At 37.6% G+C, this 25,701-nt stretch overlaps 1 protein-coding gene and 1 long non-coding RNA gene across 4 annotated transcripts; one reads left to right on the top strand and one right to left on the bottom strand.

Moving 5' to 3' along the window:
- Positions 1-14,278: 14,278 nt before the first annotated feature.
- On the top strand, positions 14,279-19,501 carry LOC120274557. Of its 3 annotated transcripts, none has more exons than XR_005540948.1 (6): positions 14,279-15,384; positions 16,290-16,438; positions 17,272-17,359; positions 18,196-18,253; positions 18,417-18,520; positions 19,170-19,501. It is a non-coding gene; the product is annotated as an uncharacterized LOC120274557 (long non-coding RNA). The 3 variants fall into 3 exon arrangements; XR_005540947.1 differs by having other exon boundaries at positions 18,417-18,540; positions 19,186-19,501; XR_005540946.1 differs by having other exon boundaries at positions 14,280-15,384; positions 19,186-19,501.
- Positions 19,502-21,549: 2,048 nt separating this feature from the next.
- LOC120274606 (probable disease resistance protein At1g61300) lies at positions 21,550-25,211 on the bottom strand. The gene is given in 8 exon segments (XM_039281151.1): positions 21,550-21,911; positions 21,967-22,677; positions 22,771-23,423; positions 23,541-23,595; positions 23,801-24,017; positions 24,064-24,103; positions 24,179-24,493; positions 25,108-25,211. Coding segments are annotated over 8 exon segments (2,457 nt in total).
- Positions 25,212-25,701: the final 490 nt, after the last annotated feature.

The raw sequence follows: 25,701 nt of genomic DNA, 5'->3' as shown, positions 1-25,701 counted from the left end.
TTACCATTCAAGAGTGGCATTAACAACAACAATCAAAGAATTATATACATTGATTGTGAGAGAGAATGGTGGGAAAGCTTAGAATGGGATGATGCCACCATCCCATCTCACCTTCAGCCAAATTTCAGTAGGGTAATTAATTAGTTTCATGCTTTCTTTTATTATTTCCAATTTCTTCATATGCACTGTGGATTCATGAATGTTAAAACAAGTTTTTAATATAATTCTCTATTCATTAATCAATCGCTATAACATAATGATAAAAAATTTGTAGAATTCATTTTTACTATTCATGCTGAGTTCTTTTTATATATATATATATATATAAGGAGCTTTAAAAATTCATTAAATCTGCATAAATAACTCAATAGAATTGCACTTTGAAGGGGCATTTATTAATCGGGCATATGTATGCCTTCTCCCTTATTATCATGTTTGAATGTTAGTTTATATATAGTTTATCAATATTCACCCATTATAACACCAATAATAATAATTGGATTATTATTAAATGCATGGACATTGTTTATTATTATTATTATTATTATTATTATTATTATTATTATTATTTATTATTATTATTATTATGTTAAAAAGAACTAACATGCTAATTTATTTATTTATTTTTTTTACTAATAGGCGACAATGTATAAGGGATTGTAACGACGGGACACATATACGAAGGTGCACCAGTAACATTCTTACTTTTTGAAACAAAAAAAAGACATTAACTTATTAAAAATGATTAATTTGTTGAATATTTTTGACTTTGCAGGATGAGATTGATGAAGACTAGACATTGTTTGAAGAATGGAAGTGTCCATCTAGACAAGTATGTAACTAAATCTAATAACATTAGTTTATTAATATAATTTCTATTCATTAGTCAATCGCTATAACATAAGGATTTTTTGTTTAAATTATAGAATTCTTTTTTACTTTTCATGCCGAGTTCTTTTAATATATATATATATATATATATAAGGAACTTTAAAATTCATTAAATCTAGATAATTAACTTTATAAGATCGCACTTTGGAAGGGCCATCTATTAATCATATGCCCCTTTCCCTACCTTATTGTCATGTTTGAATGTTACTATATATAGTTTATCAATATGCACCATTATAACACCAAGAATTGGATTATTATTACTAAACGCATAGACATTGTTTGAAGCATGGAAGTATATGTGCAAGTATGTAATTTAAACTAGGAACATTAATATTATTAAAAATGATTAATTTGCTAAATATTCTTGTCTTTGCAGATTGAGAGTAGCCCAAATGCATGAACAATTAGTTGAAGTGAATGAAAGGTCTTTGAGTTTTCTTTGTTTAGTTTGCACAAATTAGAAATCATCTCATGCTCAAACCAAGTAAGATCAATATTAATTGGAAAAATGTTCTTTTCTTATTTTATTTTTTTTTATTTTCAGATTCAATGTGCAACTTATAACATTGAGAAATCATGTCATCCATTTGACATGTCCTTAATTTCCTGGGTTTTACATCTTCTAAAGCGTCTCAGAACTACAACTTCTCTTCGCGATTAATCAGTGATCTACCAAATTTACTGTGCAATTTTGCTCTGAATTGCTAGTGTTGTTTCTGGTTTTCTTCTCAAATGTGTACACTTTGATTGATTTTTATTTATGCCAGTGTGAAGACATTATTATTTGGTTTCCAAGTTTGAGGTCTGTTTACTATTATTATTTTTTGTATTTTCTAAGTTAAGTCTGGCTTGAAAGTTGATCAATTGAAGACATTAATCGTTGGGTTGTATCTTTCATTCAAACTATATTTTCAAGTAAGTTGTGCTTTGTTAGCATGTTGGAAGCATATATATATATATATATATATATATATATATATATGTAAAATATTGTTTATTTGTCATTTTCACTTGCATATTGCTAAGGATTAATTGTGGACTTTGTCAAACTTTGAAAGCCTTAGTTTTGTTAATGTGCAGAATGGTCTAAAATGAGGGGTTTTTCAGACCTAACTTTGTTTTTGGTGTTACTATTGTGATTTTTTTTTTGGTATTTTCTCTCTCTTCGTCTTTTGGCACGTTAAGAGCAAAACAAAAGGAAAAAAAGGTGTTAATTGATAAATGTGTTGCTATGGTTGGTAAAGCTATTTATGAAAAAAGAGGCTTTGGAACTTCGAAAAAGAGTTTTCATTGAGATCAAGATGCATGGAGATTCTTTTATCTATTCGGTAGTGATAGCAAGATTATACACATCAAGGCAAGGCAAACTTGTTTGATGATCAAAAGTTTAATACCGGAATACTAAAGAAGCATTGGGTCTTTTGTTACAACAGTTTATGATAAGGTGATGTTTCTATCACAATTTTATGTTGTTTTGTCTATCTAGAGTTGAATGATTTTGTTTAGATATTCATGACACATTTCTAATAAGGGTGTTATGATATATTGTTTATTTACTTTTTTCTATGTTATTTATTTATTTATTTATTTTCTTTTTCTGCAGGTGTGGGCAAATGTGTTGCTAGCTTGCTAGTGGGAATGAAGCACATGGACCCTCCTTGAGAATAGCAAGTATTCAACAACTTGAGGATAACAAGAACTGGGTCATCGATCTCTTCGAAGATCCAACAACCTGACGATCAATCAAAGCTTTGATTTAGCAATGCTGTTGAATTCAGGTTAGGGAACAAGATAGTATGAGTTTGGCAAGGCATACCTTTGATTGAGTGAATAATCGTAAGGCGAAATTTGGAATGCTGAAAGATTATGTCAGACTCATCAATATTTATTATATGATCGAATTGCTCATCACACATTGAGTAGTTTTTCTCAAACGGAATTCATCACTTGTCCGATCATTAAAGATTGATGTATCCCTGCTGTCAAATGTCACTTCCATTCTCCAAATCTTTATTTAACCATTTGCCTGGAGTTTTTCATTTGTAACACTCTCAATTTATTTTGGACAGATGATAAATTTACAAGACCTTTCCATTGCTTGGCAGATTTTCCTATTTTTAATTTTCCTTGAATACCTGAAGGTACAAACATTTTGACAAAACACAACAATGGAAACAGAGTAGACAATGCATAAGTTTGCATGGAGCTTAATAGAAACCATTGTCAGATGAAAATATTCATAAATCAAATGGCACAGCAAGAACATCCAATGTTACATATATAAATTTAATTCCAGCAACACTACTGCAGGCACCTATATAACAATGTCATATTCTCTTTTTCATTTCATTCAGGAAATGGAATCTAGACCACATTCTTCAATAACTCAAAGTATCATCATTATTATTTACACAACTTAATTACACTCAACCCGGGCGCCACTCCCTTTCCTCACAACCAGCCATAGGGTCTTCCCATTTTTGTCTATATAATGTCCCTGGTTTTCAATTGGGCACAAAGCAAAGAAAACACCCTAAGAAACTCCTACAAGCCAATATATACTAAATAGACATAAAGAGCATTCATGTACAGTCTCCACAAGGAAAACAAAAACACAGGCCAAGTGGGCATTACTTTTTGTTCTTGCCCAAAAGCCAAACTAAACTAGCATTACTTTCACATCTCCTGATTTAAGAGCACTACTAAATGCTAGAAAAAGTAATAAATGGATGGATACTCTTAGCTTGTTTACCGTTTAGTATGTTCAAGGCGTTGTGTTTACTGGTATTTCTTGTGCCAAAGGTGGGTTTTACGCATCTTCATAAGCAGGGACAACAAGCCGCTATAAAGACTTAAGAGCTGTTGTGAGATCTGCAAAGGAAGGCCGCAAGTTTGGATCTCTGCATGTTCATTTCACAGAAAGCAAAGGTTGAGAACAAAACAGAGTTAGCACAATTCTATAATACCTGTATATATAAATATATCAAAAAAACTAAGATGTTGTGTATGAACAGTTCATATTGTTAATAATATAGTGTGCTTACTTTTGCCAGCACTGCCAAATTATTTTGGCCATGAGACCTCTCTTGGGATCTCTAGACGGCGATACTGGAAGCCAACAGCACCAACCACCTACATTGGGTTCATACCCGACCAAGGCATCCTCAGAGTTGCCAGTTCGCATACTATCACTCCAAAGCTGGAGGCCATGCATATATATATATATATATATATGAGATGTTGAATAGAGAAGGACAATTGAAGGTGTTAAGCATATCACAAGAGAACGGCTCAAGTTAACAAACACATCAATGAATGCCAAATTAATCTCTAGGAAATTATAAGGTGCTTAAGTGTAACTATAGATAAGCATATCAATAGATAACTATAGATATATCATAGATAATTCTATAACAGAAGCAAAATATAGCTAATTCATTTTGAATTTATCATATGTTGTGTTTAACTTGTTCGTTCTTTATTAGTTTACTTCTGTTTCCTCAGGTTGTGCTGTTTCCATCTTATTACCTGTTGTCACAGCTCTCTTGTACAAAAAAAAAAAAGAGTTCTAATATAGGAAACTCACTTCTCATTTGATGGTTCATTTCGCAACAACTCTGGTGCCATCCATTCTGGCTAAAACAGAATAAGGACAGAGATTCCGAGAGTTGAAAGAGAGAAACTCGACAATCTAGAAAAAATAATTTCCTAAATGTAGTAGAGCAAAGACTAGATCTCAGCGGTTGACTTCGATGATTAAAAAAGTGCTGTGCTCTAACCTTGCGAGACCAAAATCACAGACCTACATGACATTGACATCAGAATGCATCAATGCAAACTAATAAAGTAACAGTTGATCAAGAAAATTAAGGATGATATCCATTTATTATTCTATTGCAACATTTATAAAGGTTGGCTTTCTCAAACATACATGTAAATAAATTTGTTTGGCATGGATGTCTGTATGTAACATTAGATTATATCTATTGGCTTCCCAAATAGATCACACTGCATAAAGGAAAACTAAGGATGATGCTATGGCCAAAGGTACAACTTGAACTTGCCAGATATTTTGACCAGTATTCTTAGGAAAGGGTTATACTTATAATTTATAAGGGCCTCTTGGCTCTAACTGGAAGCATAACCAATGAACCAATTAACACAAGTAACCAATCCCAGTCAAGAAGTCAACATAGTGACAACACTAACAAAAACTACAAAGAAAAGCATGCCTATACACATAAGCATTGGACAAACTAAGTTTTAGAATGAAAACAAGGGTATGGATATCCTACGAGTGTAATTATTCAAGCTTATGTAGATAACAACACATTTAAATACATTTTTGAAACAAAGTAGGACTAGTTTTGATTGGGCCCAAGAGGTATGATTGAAAGAGTTAAGGTAAACAATGATCAAAAAAGTTGAGGTAAACTCACTTTTAACATAGGTTTTACTGAAATCTAATGAGACTGGAAAGACACACACATATTTGAAAAAAAAAGAAACAATTCATAGCAATATACAGGTCAGCAAATAATGAACACCTAAAACAACTAAATGAGTGATGTAAACCAAATGATTAATATTTAATATAATCATGATTATAGACTCAGTGACACAAGAATTGTTGGCCTGAACAGCATATTTTCTGCAAGTATGGGATATATAAAACTTCCTGCTGCCAGATCCATGCAGAAGTTTAGATGCCATGGTAGGAAACTTACAAGTTACAAATAACGTCTTCCAAAACAAGTTAATATCTATTCAAATTCTTGGACTTCAATACATCACAGATATTGGGATGCCAAAGCAGTCAAACTCCACCTCTCAGTCTGCCACTATAATAGAATGCTAGAATCCTTCCAAATTTTCCACATAAACACCAGTTTCCCTTACTATAATTTCAGCAAAAACCCACCAAGTCCACTTTCTGCAGGCCGAAACATTACCAGCAATCAATTTAAGATGACACAATAAACAAACATCCTACACGAATCCAAGGAGAACTGCTACCAAAATGGTAATAGGAAACAAGTGATGGAAATTATCATCTTCTTTTTTTATTAGAATTTTGGACAAGTTCTGCTATTAATTTCTGAATTACATTAGCACCTGCCCCATCAATAATTGATGGGAAGACAATTAAAGTAATCAATAGCGCATTCATCCTGCTTTTCACACTTTAAATTATTTTCCACAAACTCTTCATTAAGCTCCTAACCGATGTTCTAAAGTCAATGTAAAATGGAACCATTTTGGTTCAATTCTACAGTCAATTCATTTTAAATATGATAAGAGATTGGAGATTATCACTAACTAGAGTATGGAGGTTTAATTAAAAATAATAAAAAAGGATCAGGAATTGAATATGCGAGGTATATATATACTGACAAAAGAAAAAGATTTTCAAGATGGTACATGCAACGTTGATTTTATAGTATATATGCAATAACTAACATAAGGTATAAGGAAAAAAACTTAAATAAAAAAATATGAATCCAATGGCCACCCTTTATCTATATATTTATTTATTCATTAATTATCAGTGTATTTTGCATTGGGACGGACGTGTATGCTGTTAGAGAGTGAGAGGAAGAGAGAAATGCTTGAACCATTGATCTCAATGGACAAGCTCATGTATAAATAGATGATGAAGTGTACAGGTACGTATAGTGTACAAGGTCTATACTCAGGATATACATACACATATATACATGTATCTAACACCCCTCCTCAAACTCAAGACGGATCATACGTCTGGAGTTTGGATAACATGAAAAGATGCTCGATCGCGAGTCTCAGCGCTTTGGTGAAGAAGTCACCACCGAACCTCTCGTGGAAGGTAATGAAGAGACACCGTCTCGAGAACGAACATGACATCGAGTGAAATGGGCATCCACTCCAATGTGTTTGGTCACTCATGCTTGACCGGGTCAGCAGAATCGAAGGGCCCCGAGCATATCACAAAGTGAAGAGGAATAGGGGAGGTCCGCAGTATCCCAAAGTCCTCGTAGGATCGAGCGAAGCCAAAGCACCTCCCTCGAACAGAGAGAAGCTAAAGCACGAACCTCACCAAGATCGACTTGGCTATCAGATGTCGCTTTTTAGTCTTCCAAACAATGAGAGAAGATCCAAGAAAGATACAAGAATCAAAGAATGAGAGAAACGATCATCGTGGGAGCTAGCCCAAGTAGCATCGTAATAGGCCTCAGAGTAAGAGTGGAATGACGTGAATAGAATAGCATCACGAGATGCAGATCACGAAGATAGCGCAAAGTACTCGGAGAAGATGTGCATAATGAACAGAAGTAGGAGCTGCAACAAACTGACTCAGAATATGGACCGCATGAGAAATGTCAGATCGGGTGACACAGGCAAAACCAAGCCGCCAACAAGATGTCGATATCGAGAGGGATCGTAAAGGGAGTCCCATCGAAGCTCGGAGCTGCAAGTGAAGCTCCATGGGTGTAGCGTGGCGCGAGTATCAGCCTGCCGTAACGAGCAAGAAGGTCAAGAGTATATCGCACGAGTAAGACGGGTAGCCATCGATCGAGAAGTGATCTTAATACCCAAGAAGTAACGAGCGGACCCAAATCGGCCATCAAGAATGTCTCACGTAGTTTCGCTTCACAAAGACAATGTGAGCGTGGATCATCTCCAAGAAGAATCATGTCATCCACATAGAGGAGAAGAATAGTGCGGCGCGATGTGAGGAATGAACAAAGACCGCCGAATCATGGATGCTCGAGTGAAACCACCGCCTCAATAACAAGATCGAATCGCTCAAACCAGGCCCGTGGAGCCTGCTTAAGACCATAAAAGAGTACGGGCGAAGTCGACAAACAGTCCCTGGAGGCACCCGAAGACCAGGAGGAGGAGTCATATAAACTTCCTCCTTTAAGTCACCATGAAGAAACGCATTCTTCACATCAAGTCGATGTAGGGTCCACTCGCGAGCACCGCCATAAAGAATCAACGCACGCATAGGATGCATGTGGGCTACGAGGGCAAAGGTCTCCTCATAGTCACGACCATGCTCCCCGCCGAAACCACGAGCAACCAAGCGCGCCTTTATAGCGCCGAGACCCATCGAATCGAGTCTTCACCCCGTAAAATCCAAATGGCATGTAATCGGAGTAGCATGAGAAGGAAGGGGAACGAAATCCCAAGTATGAGTCTGAGATAATGCATCAAGCTCCTCAGCCATGGCAGTACGCCATGCAGTGACCTGCACTCGCCTCTAGAGGGTACCGGCTCATGGACATCTCGAAACATTAGTACTAGCAGTGAGCATAACGGTTAGGGAGGATGTAAAGTGGATCGATCACGTAGAATGGGTGTGAGAGGGTACCTCGTGATCGTGATCACCGAGAGAAGGAGTGTCGAGAGGACCGCGGGAGGTGAAGATGCTCGCAGTTCCCGACGATGATAAGTATAACGAATAGGGAGGATAAACCGAAGGAAGTAAGGGAGGAATCGATGATAAGGAAGGGGATGGAATAGGAGATGAATGAGAGAGAAGCTCGGAGAAGGAGGACGTGGTAGAGAAGTAGTGGAAGCCGGGGGAGTATCCTCGATGGATGAGAGAGGAAAAAAAGGGAAGGAAAGAGGAACATGGGAGAAGTAGATGTAGTAGAAGGGGGAAGCATAAAAAGGGAGTGGTCTCTATCAAATGTGACATCTCGAGAGATGCGAAAGCGACAAGTGACTGGGTCATAACAACGATAACCTTTGTGTTCAAGACTATACCCCAGAAAAACACAAAGAACCGACTGGGTGGTGAGTTTTGTCCACTCCCGAGGTGAGAGTAAGACAAAGCAACGACAACCAAAAAGCACGAAGGTGATCATAGCGAGGGAGAGTTCCATGTAGGGACTCACCGGGACTACGACCCTGAAGATGGGATGATGGTTGCAGTACATAAGGTAGACTGCAGCAGTGAACAAAGATCAGCCCTGTAGTGAGGAGGAAGAGATGCACCAAGCGTGAGAGCTCGAGATGCCTCTAAAATGTGGCGGTGCTTGCGCCAGCCGACCCCATTCTCGAGGATGAGCCCCGTGACGTGATAGTCGAGGCAAGGTGCCCTCGAAGACAAATGGGTACGAAAAGCATGTGAGGTGTATTCTCCGCTGTAATCGCACTCTAAAGGTCTTGATAGAGGCGAGAACCGAGTGTGCACCATAGTAGTAAAAAGAGCGATATATAGATAAAAGCTCGACTCACGATGATGCATAAGATAAACCTGTAAATCGTGTGTGATCATCAATAAAAAAATAACATAATATCGATTGCTACCTTTTAGATACAAAAGGAGCAGGGACCCCAAACATCGAGTGAATGAGGTCAAAAGGGGGCACTAGTTTGAGACTCGACTCAATGGATAGGACGTTAGAATCGCTTTGCCAAGTTTACGACCCAAAACAAACAACATCGAAGGAGGAGAGATCGCCTCTAGGACACCCTCGATCGACAAGAGAAGACATATGAGACCCGACACAAATGACCAAGACGATGATGCCACAGATGATGTGATATAGTAGCAAAGATAACAATGAGAAGCGCACTGCTCAGAGGGAAGACGAAGGGAATCCAGACAAGATATACTCCACTCATGGCGTGGCCACCCAATCACCGCCTCCACTCGTGATCCTCGCACACGACATGAGGTCCGGTCAAAAATAACTCGACACCATAATCAGTGAGTTGACTAATGCATATAAGGTTCATGGATAGATGAGGGACATGAGATACGTAAGGGACAGAGAAAGCACTAGTGGAGAGACGACCAAATGGAAGAGACAGTAAAAAGTGTGCCATCAAGAATGCGTAACACGAGTATGAAGGGAAGAAGGATGAGAATGGTGAAGATGAGTGGCATCATGTGTCATGTGAAAAGCTAGCACCGTAGTCAAGAAGCCAAAGAGGATGGAACTACCCGGAGTGGGTGGAGTAACTCGAGCCGAACGCGTTCGACTCGAGAGAGATGTCGCCCGGATGCGATCGGCCGAACCGACGAAGCATCACCAATAGCCGGGCCGACCGGCAGGGAGAGAGAGACAAGTGGAAGTCGATGCTAAGCGCGCTCGAGAAGGAGGTGTGGGAAGGAGTGGAGGAGTCGGTGATGAAGTCATGCGGGGAAGGCCTCGCTGCTTCTTCCGGCAGTCACGCTCAAAGTGTCCCACATTGCCACAATAGTGGCAAGTCACAGTCTTCTTCGGCCGCTGAGAAGACCGAGAAGCAACAAAAGTAGAAGAGGACGGAGTAGCCGGTGAAGGAGCAGGAGGACGAGTAGCAGCAAGTGCACTGCCCCCCCTGGGAAGGAAGCCCGGAGACGAGTCTCCTCAGCACGAACAATAGTGAATGCCTCATCTAAGGAGTGTGTGGTAGGGGCATGTAACAGCTGGGCCCGGGTCGACTCAAACTCAGGACGTAGACGCATAATGAACGCGTACATACGTCGTGACTCCTCATGGCGACGGCGAGCGGTGCATGCCTCATCAAGACAAGTAAGGAGCCGAGCAAAGGTGGGTAGGACAGGTGAGAGGGTGTAAGGGCATCAATCCGCGCCATAACCCACGTAATCTACTATAGTAGTGATCAACAAGTATCCTCCCTTGATGCAGAGTGTCAAGGGCCTAATATAAGGTATAGATCTGTGCCTGACTGGAACCACAGTAACGACGCTCCAAGTAGCTCCACATCGCACGCAGCGAGAGGTAGATCCGCAATATGGGTGCGAATATCAATGGTAACAACCGACAAATAATCATCCGCGTCGTAGAATCATCGACAATCCACTTCTCAAGCCGTTGCTCATAAGCTTTGAGAATGGCGTAATCGCTGATCGCCGGAGCTCGCCGGAGCAGAGAAGTACCGCCAACATGGGAAAAGAACACGAATGCCATCAAGAATGGGCTTGAGAGTAAGCCGCCATGGAATATAATTGGTGCCATCAAGCACCACATCGAGTGGGAGATATCATGTGACTGACATCGTGAAGAATTCCACCGAGTCCGTGCATAGATCCTTTTTAAGATGCTCAAGTTAACTTACAATCGACAAAAAAGAAAAATAAAAAAACAAAGAAAATAAAACAATTCTCAAACAAGAGAATAACACCAAAAAAACCAATAAAAATAAATAAAAAAGAGGAAAAAGGGGGATCCGGGCTCGACCGACCGATCCGCCGCAGAGGAGCTCTCCGGAGGCGGGCGCGGCCTGGGGGCGCGGGCAGGCAGGGGCGCGGGCGCGGGCGCTGGGGGCGCTGGGGCGCGGGCCGGAGCGGGCTGGGCGCGCGGGCAGCAGGGCGCGGGCGCGCTGGGGCGCTGGGCGCGCGGGCGCGGGCGCGCAGGGCGCGGGCGCTGCGGGCGGCGGGCGCAGGGCGGGCGGGCGCTGGCGGGCGTGGCGCGCAGCGCGCGGGCGTGGCGCGCGGGCAGGGGGCGCAAGAGCGCGACAGCGGGCGTGACGTGGTCGGAGATAGGCACGGCCGAGAGGACGGGCGGCGGTCGCTGGAGAAGGAGTGGGCGGGGTTCGACGCCACTACAACCTAGCTAATCTGATACCATGTTAGAGAGTGAGAGGAAGAGAGAAATGCTTGAACCATTGATCTCAATGGACAAGCTCATGTATAAATAGATGATGAAGTGTACAGGTACGTATAGTGTACAAGGTCTATACTCAGGATATACATACACATATATACATGTATCTAACATATGCAAGAGATTAATACCTTGATGTTTAAGAAGAAAATAAGTCTTTGCATTAACCTACTTATATGTTGAATATTCATATACATACAAATGTTGAATTAATCAAGAAATTCAACGTGTTCATATATTTAATTGGACTAATTAAAAAGGCAATGAAATTTTTTTAAAAAGAGATAACTAAGTTGAAACGAAAAACCGCCAGAATCTCACTCATGGAGGTACAACCCCCTAAACCACCCCTGCTTTCTTATAGAACATTGGTAAATGAATTTGGCTTCAACCTTGATATATACCAGCAGACAAAGCAATCAGAATGATGGGCATATGTGACATGGAAGGTGCCAGTAAGACCACATGACATCTGAACATGAGTGGGATTTTTGGCTAAAAAAAAAAGCAACTTTCATATTTCTCTGGGAAAGACATAAAGGTGAAACATGCATGTTTCATTTGATGATTTCATAAGATATATGGTAAATATATTTTAACATGTCTAAGTCCACCAACCAATCAGAAATCATCACCCTCTTCTAGACAATGAAACTTTTTTCAATCCAATATGAAATTATTAAAATGGACAATAAGATAAGCCTAACCTACAGAGTGAAATCAAAAGGGTATTATAGATAGTATTCAAACAAAGCAGAACTATAACTAGTCAATTCTGTTTCAACTGTTAAGAAGTTGAAAGAGATATGGCTGCATTATAACATCCTTCTTCACAAAAAAAGTTTTATGAAAAAAAGAGTTCCATTTAAAATCAACCATGAACTAAACAAAAATTTCCATAGCTAGACCTAAGCAATTGGTTTTATGTGTATATCCAATGTTTATTAATGAAAACACTTGAAGAGAAACCAAATTACAAGAAGGATATAACCAAATCAGTGAAGCATTTATGGATAAAAATAGGATTCCAACTTATTTCTTTTGAAAGCATTGCAATCGCACTTATTTATTTAGCAAAAAATGTGAAAAACTCTTATTAGACATAGACTCTGTTTTCCTAATTAGTTAGATAAATCTATCCTTTTATAAGCCAACTTATTTCTTCATACCTAATCAGGGAAGTGGATATAACAAAAATTGGCCCATAACATTATAGATCTTAAACCAATTATTCTAATTAATCAGGTTCCTGTTCCTTCAATATATAGGTTTCATTCCTGGTGTTAGACTCAATAATTGAAATACTCGTGATCTCAAAATATTAATGTTCTTAGAAATCAGTAATAGAATGTCCAATAAAAAATTGCCATCCAAAAAATCATGATTTGAATTTGAGATCCATCAACAATAACAACTGACCAAATTCATCTAAAGATTTTATTCTATCGGTCATTTGGTTGATCAGTTGATAGAAAAATTTGAGTAGATGCAACTAGCAGCTCTAAAAAAGTTGTCATTCCTAATCCCAGTATAAAACTTGCAAGTATTCTCTTGATGTATGCATTTGTTTGAATTGTTGTTGGGCATCATAACAAAATGGTTATCACATATAAGCAACCAATGAAAGGAATGAGGTAGCACCAAATTAAAGAAGATCGTACCTAAGCTGAAAATCACAATTATCTATAACACTCCCAATGGAAGAAAAGGATATGCATTGGTTGGTAAAACAACACAACAAAAATACAATTTAATATATGAAACATGATTTATATGCATGGGCCATTATTAAACGCCCTAAGTAGAACATTAACTTAAGCCTTTTTGCCTACATTAATGCAACATGTATTAATCAAAAAATATGCATAAGAGCTACAAATTACTTCATGGAATACAATTCACTCTAAATTCGTCAAATAAGTGGCACACATTCACCATTTGGAAGCAACGTGCTTATAAAATGCTTGAAGCTGCAACATGCTCTGCAAGCTTACCAATTGGGTAATTGAAATTTTATGATTATTGGGCCAGCCGTGGATCCAAAACTACCCATATAATTTTTCATTTAGTGCAAGTAGGCCAAGAGGTCATGAAATTGGAGAACACCCTAACCTGTTATTCCTATAGTTTGGCATCTAAATCCTTCAAGGCTTTTTTGTGTAATAGTTCCTGTATAGCGTAAACGAGAAAATGAAATACATCAAAAGACAATATAAGAGTAATTTCCCGACAAATACCTTTTCTCTTCAAATTTTGTTGTAACGCAAAGGTTTGCTTGTTGAAGGAGCTCCAACATCTGTCATTATATAATTCATAAATGGTATCAAGATGGTGTAGGATGAAATTGCAGCATTTCTTCAACCTAAACAAGATACATGAAAATAGGCCCATCTAAAATTTTAAATTAAATAAACACATCATGAAGGATTGAACAGGTAAGAACAGGCATGAGTTCCTCAGAATTGCTCTTATGTATCTTCTTCTAGGCCTTACTGGACTAATCCTTATTAATGCCCCACTCTTTATGGCAAGACTCATCACTTGCCAAGAAAAAAAAGGTAACCAAGTCCAAAAGCTCTACTGGCTCAGTGTAGTTCAATTAGTAACTTTCTTGATAAAGGAGGGACTTTCTTCCAATTAAAACTACAATCCAAATAGAACCACTACTCATGAAGGATCTTATGCAAGTATCTATATGATTTCATATTTTAATAACCCCATAGAGTATGAGATAAGTTTCTATGGTGATCCAATTATGCAATTGATCTAAAATTAAACTTTCTCCGGTGACACTAGTCTAACTAATAAATGGATTGGACTGTGAAAAACCATAACACAAATAAGAAAAGCAACATATGAGGCACCAATTCTAAAACAAATGTACACTAAGAATCAAGCAGCGTCTACTTCACTTGTTGCAGCACAAGCAAAACTCTTCTAAATATTAGCATTATCAAAATCATGCAAGAAATAAAGGTAAAGTCTGATGCAACCTGGGAAAGAAAGGTAAACTCTTGTAAACATGCTCTGTCCAATCAGTAAGCTTACAGAGCATATTGCAGCTTCAAGCATTTTATAACTTTTGTATTTGCACACATTCAATGCTAAATAATGCATACTCTTGTTGTTGTTGTTGTTGTTCTTCTTCTTCTTCTTCCTCCTGTGTGTGTGTGTCTGCGCGTGCGTGTGTCTAGGAAATGGATCCGAGATTCTTCGGCATGTTTTGATTCTTCGCTGGTGGGAGGTTCGATGGCGTTCTCTGGTCCGGCACCTGTAGCTCCCCCTCTCATCTGATCTGGCTCGCCGCCCTCGAGGTCCTCGATTTCCGGAACATCGCTTCCATATGGAGCTTCGACCCTGATCTTCTCCGCCTCAAGGTCGAGCTTCTCCTCTTGGTCCAGCTGGTTATCTCCAGGGTTTCGGATGCATAGGGCGTGGACGGAGAAGCTTCTGTGAATGTTTTGAATCGGGTGCTGGATCTAGGGTTGATGATTTTGAGGAGCTATGTGATGAATGATATTGGGGACGATAATGAGATTCCTTTGATCATGGATGATGAATTGGGGTCACTTTTAAGAGTTTTTCTTGAACATGCTGATGTTTTTTATGAGATTCGTGTCAATATTCAAAGGCAAACCCGATGTTTTGAGACATTGGATTCCTCAGGCTTGGCGATCAACTTGAGAACTGAGGCCAAAGGAAGCTCGAATTCCTCCACCAAAGAGTTGGAAGCTCTATCAGGGATGCAGAAACATGTGCAGCTGGCGCATTTGGATGCTTTCAAGAAATGTTTGAGTTCTGAGAACATGGATGAAGCCTTTTTGCATCGTCGGTTTTTTCATCTGGATCATGGAGTGGATCATGGAGTTGATGAGACTGAGTACAAGTAAGTTTTCGGAGGATGCTATATATCATCATTATTGCTGTGGAAAGTGTGAAATGCAATAAAATAGTGAAATTTATTATAAGTTATTATATGTGATATTGTTCAACTCCAACAAATTCATGTCTGGGTTTTGAGAGTTTAGTTGATTCTGTGTATACTTCAAAACAATAGCTACATCAATGGGTCCTGAGTTACATAATTGACTTCTGGTATGTGTTATGGGTTTAAAGAATGGTTTAGTGAATTTCTTTCTGAGGTGTTAGATGCAATAAAATTGGTGAAGTTGTTATCTCATATATGGTTGTAGAAAGTTAGTTTATTCGGTCCATAAACTTACAACCAAATTAATGGATTGATAGTTGTTCTCTGCTAGATGTTGTGAGTTCAGAAATGTTGTTCTTAGATGCCTAATTATTCATTTTCTGCCTTTTCTGTCATCTAAGATAGTAGAATTCATATAATTATCCTCTTTCAGTTATTGGAGGAGATCATTACAAGTTTGGAGAGCCTGAGAGGCCGGCCAACCAGAAAAGGTCTCTCAGAGATATCTATATATCGCTCATAATAAATGCATTCTCTTTAGTAGATATAGAATATAAATTACCTTGACTAAGTCTAAACGTGAGAGATTTTTTATACTGATTCTTTGTGGGTGTCACGTCATAATGCCATTTGTGTTTGCCACAGGGTAATTTTTTAATGTCAACACTTTGGTTACTCAATTTGCAGAACTTCTCTCCTAATACTTGTCTGTCTGGTTGGCAATATTATTCTATGGCTGCTTCTCTCATTTTATTTTTTATTATTATATTTATTTATTGTTGGTAACTGGTTTGCCTACTATCAGACACAATGTCTCTTTTGATTTTTTTTCCTTTTTTTAATATTAAATTAATTTGGAATAGGTCCATTTTGAAGAAGGGTTACCAGCAAGGCACAGGGCAGGGGAAACAACAAAATTGGTAAATTGGTGTCCAAGAGTTGCAGTAAGAGTGCCTCAGAAAAATTTAGTAAGGAGGGACTTGTCAAGTTCTCAGCGTGGGTAGCCATACAGGTTGGGATACTTTCAATAACTGAATTGATTGAGAAAACTGGTTTATTGTGAATTTCCTTGTACTGTGTTATACCAGCCATCACTTTATTGTGCTTGGCATGCCCTTGGACTCATTTACGAAATATTTCATAGTAGTTCATCAGACAACAAAATGCATCCCTTACATATGGCAGCCATGAACCTTAAGGGAGTTCTTTTTTTATATGATTTACATCTGTTAATGGGAGAAAGTAATTGATTAACATTCTTAAAATTTACTAATATTCATTATTCTTATGTTTTTGATTAATTGAAAGTGCAACAATTTATGGTGAATGTTGTTCTTGTTCATTTAATTTATTCTTATATGTAGACAAGTTAGCATAAGACTACGGTTACCGGTCAGCATTATTATCACCCATGATTAACAAAAAAGCCTCAATTCTATTTCTATTGTAGAATGTGTCTGCTTATTTTATATGTTACTAACATTTTTATTTACCATGCTTAATTTCCTTGAACGCATCAATTGCTTCTCACATGGCAGGAAATATGGTTCCATTCCATGTTTATACTTATCTTTTGATCTATTGCATCTGTAATATTCCTTTCTTAAATGTGCTTGTCTGATAATATGTGCCCGATTTTGATTGATTACTTGTGTTTCTTTTGTTGCCAATATTGCACTCCCATGGTTGTGCTTCCATTTTCTCTGTAATTTAGCCCATGTGATCTCATTTGTTGTCCGGATTTACCAAAATCTTTGTGATTGTGAAGTATGTGCCTCTTTCCCCTTTTTAAACTTGTATTTTATAAGGAGATCATCCCGTTCTTATATATTTAAAACCTTGCAGGTTGATGTAGTGAAAGCATTTAATGTATTGATGGGCTGCAGTGAAAGCATTCTCTTTTTGGAAATCCAAATGATCCTGAAACTTTCAGGTAAAGCTTATTTGATTTTTAATGCAGTCTACAGTGGGTAGCACCTTTATAGCATCTTGAAGAAACTAGATTATAACATTCAGCTGAAGTTATATTTCATGACAATAGTGCAGCCTTGATCACTATTTGAGAGAGTGTACAAAAACTACTAAAGAAATTAAATAATTTGTAGTTAGTTTTTGACATAATTAAATCTGCTTTTGTGTTTTATGTGTTGAATGTCTTCCGAGCGACATTTTCTGAATACAGTTTATAGTTGCTGGGTTATTTTGTCTTTTGTTTACCCATCCACTATGCTGGAAACTAATTAAATTATGTAGGTGCTTTAAGTAAAAATTTTTCTCAGTTGTCTTAAATTCTGTCTTTGTGAGAGCTTACAAGGGAAACATAACACAAATTCTCTTAGGAAGGATTTAGCCAGATTGAACCTTATAAGAGTGTTTGCTACAGGCAAACGACTCTCCCTCAATTCCCAAATGGAAATTTCCCTGTACAAGTCAAAAGGGATTTCTGCCCTCTTGAATTTAAAATTCCTGAACGGAAGTTCTATGGTTCAAAGATCCAAGATGTTAACTATTTAATATCTTTTTATGTTTTGAAACATATATCATTGACTGTAATAAATAAATTTGCTATTCCTTTCCTTTATTTTATTCCAAAAATTGGTTATTTCCACAACCCCAAATTTGAATTTGTCTTTGCTTCCCTTTTCACTGGCAAGAACCAACCCCTTTTGTTCTTTTCTTTATCGACTTGGTTTATCTCATTTTATCCATTTCTAGAGCTTTTGTGTTTCTCTGTAGCAATGAGTATATTTGCCTGTAAATGTTTGGCAGGCGACAGTGCAAGGTTGCAGAAACCCTCTCTGAGAAGCATTTTGACCTGGCATTCCAAGTAATATATGAGTTTAACCTTCCTGTTAATGAGCATCATGTTGACACCATTTTGTATCAAATCTTCTTGCTTCTGTCCAGCTTAAGTTGCTGTATAATTTTTTTCATATCATGTAAATGGATTAGAACTTGATATAGCTAAAGTTACTTTGTTGATGTTTCAGCTGTTGATATCTACGCTGGTGTAGCAGCATCTCTCACCGAGAGGCCAGTTAACAGAGTTCCTGAGAAACATAAAGGCACAATTGATGAAGACAACTGGGACTAGGTAAAAATAACATCGATATGGTATACACTTGATCTCCTTCTTATTTGAAATAGTTCACTACTTCACTCATGTTGTTTCATAGGAGAACCATTAAAGTACTGATCACATAGAGAACATTTTTGGGATCATACTCGTTCGTCAGTAGAGGTTTTAGGAAGAAGAGTTGCCTCATTTAACTGAGTGTCAAGTAGGGGAATTTTGATAATATGGATTGAAGTGATGTGAAACAATTTATAGAAACTTTTGTAAAACATTCATTAAGTAGGAATTATTGAAAATAAATATTCATAAGTTTGAGCACATTACTCAGGATTCATCTAATGGTGGTGAACTGGTAATTGTGTCATTCTGACCTTAATGTTGCTTGATATCTGCATCAGTCTTGTCTCAACATAGAATGTTTTCTTTTAAGTGATCATATCCATCAATGTTAGTTACTCCTGGCAAACCTTTTTTCTATATCATGGGACACATGTTTAATGTTACTATAGCTACCAAAATCTCTTGATTCTAAGTATTGATTTATGTTTCAACTTCACAATTCTTTGTTTTAGCGCTTAATTATTGATTAAGTAAATTCCATTTTAGTTATGTCATCTAGATTTAATTGTCTTATCTTCATTTGTTGTTGTCCTAACGCACTACATAGTTCGTAAATTTTTTAGGTGCTAGGTGCCGCAATTAATGTGTATGCCAATAAGCACAAAGAACAGCCTGACCGGCTAATTGACATGTTGACCAGCTGCCACAAGTTTGAGTCAACTTACGCTAGTTGCATGCTTTTATTGTATTTAATAAGTGTCTCAAGGACCTTGGGAATTGCTATTGCTGTCAAATCATTTACTCATTTTATGGCATGATTTCCTACATTAACAGATCCATGCCCATTGGAATTTTTGTATATATTGATATTGCATGACTTATTGTCTCTTCTATAACTTATAGTAGTTAACAACCCCATGATGGGGTTGATCTTTTTTTCTTCCTCCTCGCTCTTTCTTTTTTTTTTTATTTTTTTATTCTTGAATTTATAACAATATCAGAAACTTGAAGTTGATAATTTAGCATTTGAAGGTAGTCTATGGTAATAGAGTTTGGGTGTGAAATTTTGATATTTGTTGTAAGGAATGGTTGGCCTTCAATTTCAGAAATATATTTAAGAATGGAATTCATTGGTTTTGTGTATTTCTGATTTGTTGGTGTCAGTCCTCCCCTTATAAATTATGAATTGATCCAAGTAACAATCTTAACCTCGTTATTTAGCTGTTAAGCCTACTTCTCAATGCATATTTTGTGCTTAAGATGCTTTCTGTGTCTAGCATGTGGCTTCCCAGCTGTAGACTTGTGGTTGCTTCATAATGGTCTATTGTTGACATTTGCATGCGTTACTTCTCTGTTAGCACTTGACATCTGTTAGATCTCTATTCCCAATAGGAAAGTATTGGCTTTTGTCATCTGTGGGTTAACAGGTTCAACCGGTTCCTTGTAACCCACAGATTCCAATCCCCATCCCTTCTCCTACTCCGTCAACCGTGTAATCTAGCACCTTGCCGTGGCCTCCAACCTCGAGATTGGCTTCAAAAACACAAAAATATGAGTTGGATGAGATTTTAATAAATTTTTAAAATAAAAATTAATGTGTCAAATTTCAATTGGATGGGGATACCGGCTGACGTGGTATTCCCGTTTCATCCAATCCTGCCTCGTGGACATAATTGTGAATAGATCTCCAGGTTCTGTGTGCCAACTATTTACCAGCCTTTTGCCTGTAGGCATACTGTCCTGCTGTTTCAGTCTTTCTTGCTTCTATGACAATATTGTGTCTTTTATGTTTGCTTTTTTCCCTCTGCAGAAATTATGAGAGATTAATGAAGAGTCGTAGCGTGATACAAGTACCAAAAACAAAACAAAAAAATTATATATACATATTGACATAACTATTTTAAATTATCATCAAAACATAATAATTTAATTAACTAAAACCTCTTTGAAGTGTGAACTTGAGTGCTCCATCGACCATGGCCATGCCATCCTCCATTCTACTCCTCACCTTTTCGGCCTACGCCTACCGCAAGCCTCCTAGCTTCGTCAAGCCCGCCCTTTTGCTCGGCTTCTTCGGCATCCATCGCTTGGCCTTCTTCATGGCTGTCCAGATCGCCGGCGGTTTGTGCAATCCATTGGGTGGCCATGCGTTGTCTGCGTGGCCGATAAAAAATAATAATAATAAAGATAAATCCATTGTTCCCTTTGAAATTTGCTCAATTAACATATTTTGCTTTTGTTTTAATATTGTTTGTGATTTGATATATAATTTAAAACATATAATTACTTATTTGATTTTATCAATCAACAATATATCTAGAGTCAACATTGATGATTATATATAGTGTAGAAATTTGATTAGTACTATCATCTTATAAATTATTTTAATAAAACAAAATAATATATATTTTTTACTCATAAAGCCACCTGTAAATGAACATTACGTTATTGTTTTATAGTTTACTTACAATAAAGTTGTTTTTTTTTACTAAATATGAACAAGCCAAATGAGGGATATTAACGAGCATTGAGTTGATGTTTCAACACACATGTGAACTCACTTTGTGTAAATTGAGATTTGAATCCATTTCTATGGTATAGACACGAAAACCCTAAACCAAGAGATTGCTGACTATAAATAAATTATTGCTCTAATTATTGAATTATAATAAAAACTACTAATATTTTGACATTCTTTACTCTGATAAATTGTACAATAAATTACATGACCATGCAATAATAAAACAATAAAAATAAAAACAATGATCCATGTAAAACTGAGAAACGATGGAAGTAGGAAACGGAAAATCGAATAGAATATAATTTATTATCAAATCAAAATATCACAAATACATTCACACATCCATACAATTATAACAAATGTAGTTTATAATTCCAAATGTAAAATGTTCCATAGCAATATTATCTAAAACATGATTATTTCCAATTAACAAACAATTAATGGTCTCAATACCAATCTGCACCAATTATGATAAACTATTAACATGAGCCATCATAAAACTACTGAGGTGAGACTGGATTATTGTGTCCTCCCATTCCAAACCCTTCCACAATTGTTCATCAATTGCAACATCTTTGAATTTATTATTGATAATGTCTGACTTGAAAGGAAGCTTCTTCAGCTTTGGACATCCGGTCAAATCAAGTGTAGACAAAACATGGAAATCCAATGGACATATGCTTAAGCATACTAAGCTTGGCACGTCGCCGATTTCCAAATATTGTAAGCTAGGAAATGTGGCAAGGCCTGATGAAGCTTGTTGCAACTGATCTTCAGGGTCAATCAATTCCTTCATTGTCGAGCAAGACTGCGCGCACTTGTAATTTCCTAAGGCATGGGAGATGCAGAACCCATGAAAGGTTTCTTAGAGAATTACACCAACCAACGGAAACCGATGTTAACCTTTGGAAGAATTCACTAGATATTGTTTTTGGCCTAGTGATTTGCTTGAGCTTTCCAAGCCATTCCAACTTGATATGTGTTAGACTGACCCCATCGTCGTTTATCAACAACTCCTCAAAGTCACACCACTTGATGATTAACTTCATCAAACCCTCACCACCATGTTTGCAACTCAAATCACAAAAGTGGAGGATAGGTACCGGTATGTTCTGTAATCCATGCAGGTTTATATTCCAGGTTGGCAAATCTTTGAGATGTTCAAGAGTCTTGACTGAAGTCACACGCATGCCAATAGCTTTAACTCTTGTCTTCAGTATAGTCAAATCATTTACTTCTAAATAAGTATTGTCAAATAGATCAAGAACTTGCAACTTGGGCAACTTTGATATTGTAGACAACCCATCAACAATTTGTTGGGCATTTACAGGCTGTCTAAAAATGAAGTATTGTAATTGCTTCAGCTTTTCTAGTTCACGTGGAAGAGACTGAATGTTTTTGTAGCTGATGTTGAGGTATCGAAGATTGACTAAAACTTGAATTTCTTTTGTAAGATCCGAGATACTCACCGCCGATAGATTCAAGTATATGAGAGATGGCATATGAGGAAAAACGTTTAGGGACCTAAGCCAGGCGTAACGGCCTAGCTCAATAGATACACTCTTGAGATTATGATATTGAACATAAACTGGGTCTATTTCATCAAAATTTTGATAACTAAATAATTCTAGGTGACTCGGCACAATGGAACCTCTGAGCCATATTCGTTGTGTCTCCTACCAAGTACCTATTTCACACTTTGAAGATTGTCTTAAATCATCAACACTCCCATTTACAATCCATTTGTTCTTTTTCTTCCCACACTCAGAGGCAATCCACAGTGCCATATCACGAATCACATCATGTAATTTGACACAATCTTCATTAATTTCAAACTCCAATTCCAACAAACATGCTGCATTTAAGTTTCCAATGATATCATATCCCTTGTCAAAAGCTTCTCCAATGTTTCCAAAATCATCAATCAATCCAAATCCAATCCAATACTCTATGAGATCAGATGCTGGAATGATTGAATCTTCAGGCCATTGAGCATAAGACAAGAAGCATTCTTGTAGAGTATCATCTACCAAATTATCGTAACTGACCTTCAAAATGCGGAACAATGATTCTTCGATACCAGTGATGGCCTTGAAGTCCAACTTGACTAACGACCTAAGCATGTGATCCCACTCTGCAGGTGTCTTCTTATTTGACATGGCTTGACCAACAACTTTAAGGGCAAGTGGTAAGCCTGAGCACTTCTCCATAACTTCCCTCGCCAGTTTTTGAATGATAGCCATTTTAGGATCGAGAGCACGGATGAGCAACTCACACACTCTGTTTTTCAGGAGTTCAAACACAAGGAAGATGGGAGTGATCCGTTCACCAGAATTGACACTCAATTTTCACTTAATTGAATCACTACTTAGACATGCAATAATAACAAAGAGAATGAGAAAGAAGACTGAAGTATTTCCACACTTAATAATTCACTGATTTCATTCAATTAAACACCAGGCATTTATACAAACACCTAGCAGATCAACCATCATGGTTGCACAGTACAAAGCTAGAGAATATTCAAATTAACCAAACATTACAAACAAACATAACAACAGATAAGTTTAAGCATCCCCAGATGCATTACAAACAAGTGTATTCAGTTAAACTTCTTTCTTGGTTTGAGTCCTGACATGATGCGCACTAAGGCTGAATTCCTAGAGACCACCTGGAGCTGCAGCAGTGTGAGCGACTTGAGTCATTGGGATCTGATCAAAATCTCCAACAAGCCATGGAATTGATCATCTCTTTATTTGCGTGCTGTTTGAAAAGTTCCCATGCTTCTTCTCCATCCAAACATTCGACTTTGATCTTCTTGTCAGCTTTCATATGAGAATACACATTATCTTCTCTGGTTGTGAAGATCGCCTTATGCTTGTACCTTTGACCTTTATCTTCTGAATACACATTCGACTTTGATCTTCTTGTCAGCTTTCATATGAGAATACACATTATCTTCTCTGGTTGTGAAGATCGCCTTATGCTTGTACCTTTGACCTTTATCTTCTGAATTTTGGCTTTGATGGTGAGGAAGTGGAATACCAAGGGTTTCAGGAAGGTCCATTGCCTTTCATATATCATATAAGAGTAACAAAAAGTTCTTGTTCTTCAAAAACTCAAATACGTCACTCCTCTCAGAGTCAGAGGGCAATCCCAACCTTTTACATATCTCTTTTTGAAGCTTCTCAAATTGAGGTTCTTTTGAAACCACCAGAGAGATGACATACTTGAACCCCATGTTGTAAGTATCACCAACTTGTAATGAGTTATTGATTTCATTCAAGAGAGTTGTCTTTCCGACCCTTCTCATGCCCTAAATCCCCACAATGGATACATTGTCATCTGCCAAGTAACCACAACAATTGATGAAGTTGGGATCTCCCTGACTGCTCTTGGAGGTTGTACCTCTGTTTTTTCTTTGAAAGCATCATGTTCTGTCTTCAAGTTCTTGATCTCTTTTAGTAACTTGATTGATCTTTGGCTAATCATGTACTTGGCCCAACAATTAAGGGAACAACTTCCAAGAATTGTTGTAGTCATCCTTTTATCTTATTCATCATATCATATTTTTCAGAGAGTTGTGCCTGTTTGTGAGTAAGATTAATGAAAAAAAATTTAATTACTCTAAAGTAAATAAAAAATTAAATGATGCAGATCAAAAAATGGTAGAGCTCATTTCTTTTAAGGTTTATGCAAAACTCGAGTGATGAGATTTGTGCTTATAAGGAATGGAATATTGAAAATTGGTATAATACCCTGAATAGTCCCTCTATTATTTTGAAATGGCCCTTTGGTCCCTCTATTATTTTTCACCCTTTAGAGGTCCCTGTATTATCAACTTTGGGAAAAAGCAGTCCCTCCACCTAACTGTCGTCTCTTTTTCCGTCTCTAGTGCTGATGTGGCATTAATCCAGAATAAAAATTATTAAAATATTACAAAAAATCAAAACATGTTTTAATCATCGTCCTCGTAATAACGATCATGGGCTTATCCGATCTAGGTGACCAAATGGATCCAAACCTTTGCCAAGAGACCGCCGACCATCGACCACCATCGCTGCTAGAACCACCGGTTCCCTGTTGCTGTCCACCAGCACTTGTGGCCACCAACTCCAACACCGCCATCCACCAACACCTCAACCATTTGTGTTTTCATAAAGCAAACGCTGGACGATAAAGCACAACCAAATTTGTGTTTTATTTTTATTTTTGGATATTTATCAAATGAAATGGGGGTTGTATACTAGGATAAACCTGATTTTTGGATATTTATCATTATCACCTCACCTTAATATACAATTTACCCCATGAAAGTTTAATATGAAAGTTTAATCTCATACACAGTTGCATACCAAATTGATAATGATAAGCTTGGCGAGAACGACCCATGAAATTTAATTCAAGCATATATATACAAATATACCCTAATCCGAGCGCGTTGATGGGAGGATTGTCCGATCGAGAAGCCACTACCCTACAATTTCGGGTTGATGCCCTGGTGAGAACGACCTCCTTTGTTGGCGGTGTATCCGAAATCGTCGAATGTTGGGTGGCTGGATTGTTGGTGGTAAAGCTGCGTCGGCGGTGGGTTGCATCATTAGCCGCCCTACTCTCA

The sequence above is a fragment of the Dioscorea cayenensis genome, chromosome 13, assembly GCF_009730915.1.
Source record: "Dioscorea cayenensis subsp. rotundata cultivar TDr96_F1 chromosome 13, TDr96_F1_v2_PseudoChromosome.rev07_lg8_w22 25.fasta, whole genome shotgun sequence".
NCBI lineage: Eukaryota > Viridiplantae > Streptophyta > Magnoliopsida > Dioscoreales > Dioscoreaceae > Dioscorea > Dioscorea cayenensis.
The sequence above is the reverse complement of the archived record's forward strand: the minus strand, read 5'-3'. Positions and strand labels throughout refer to the sequence as shown.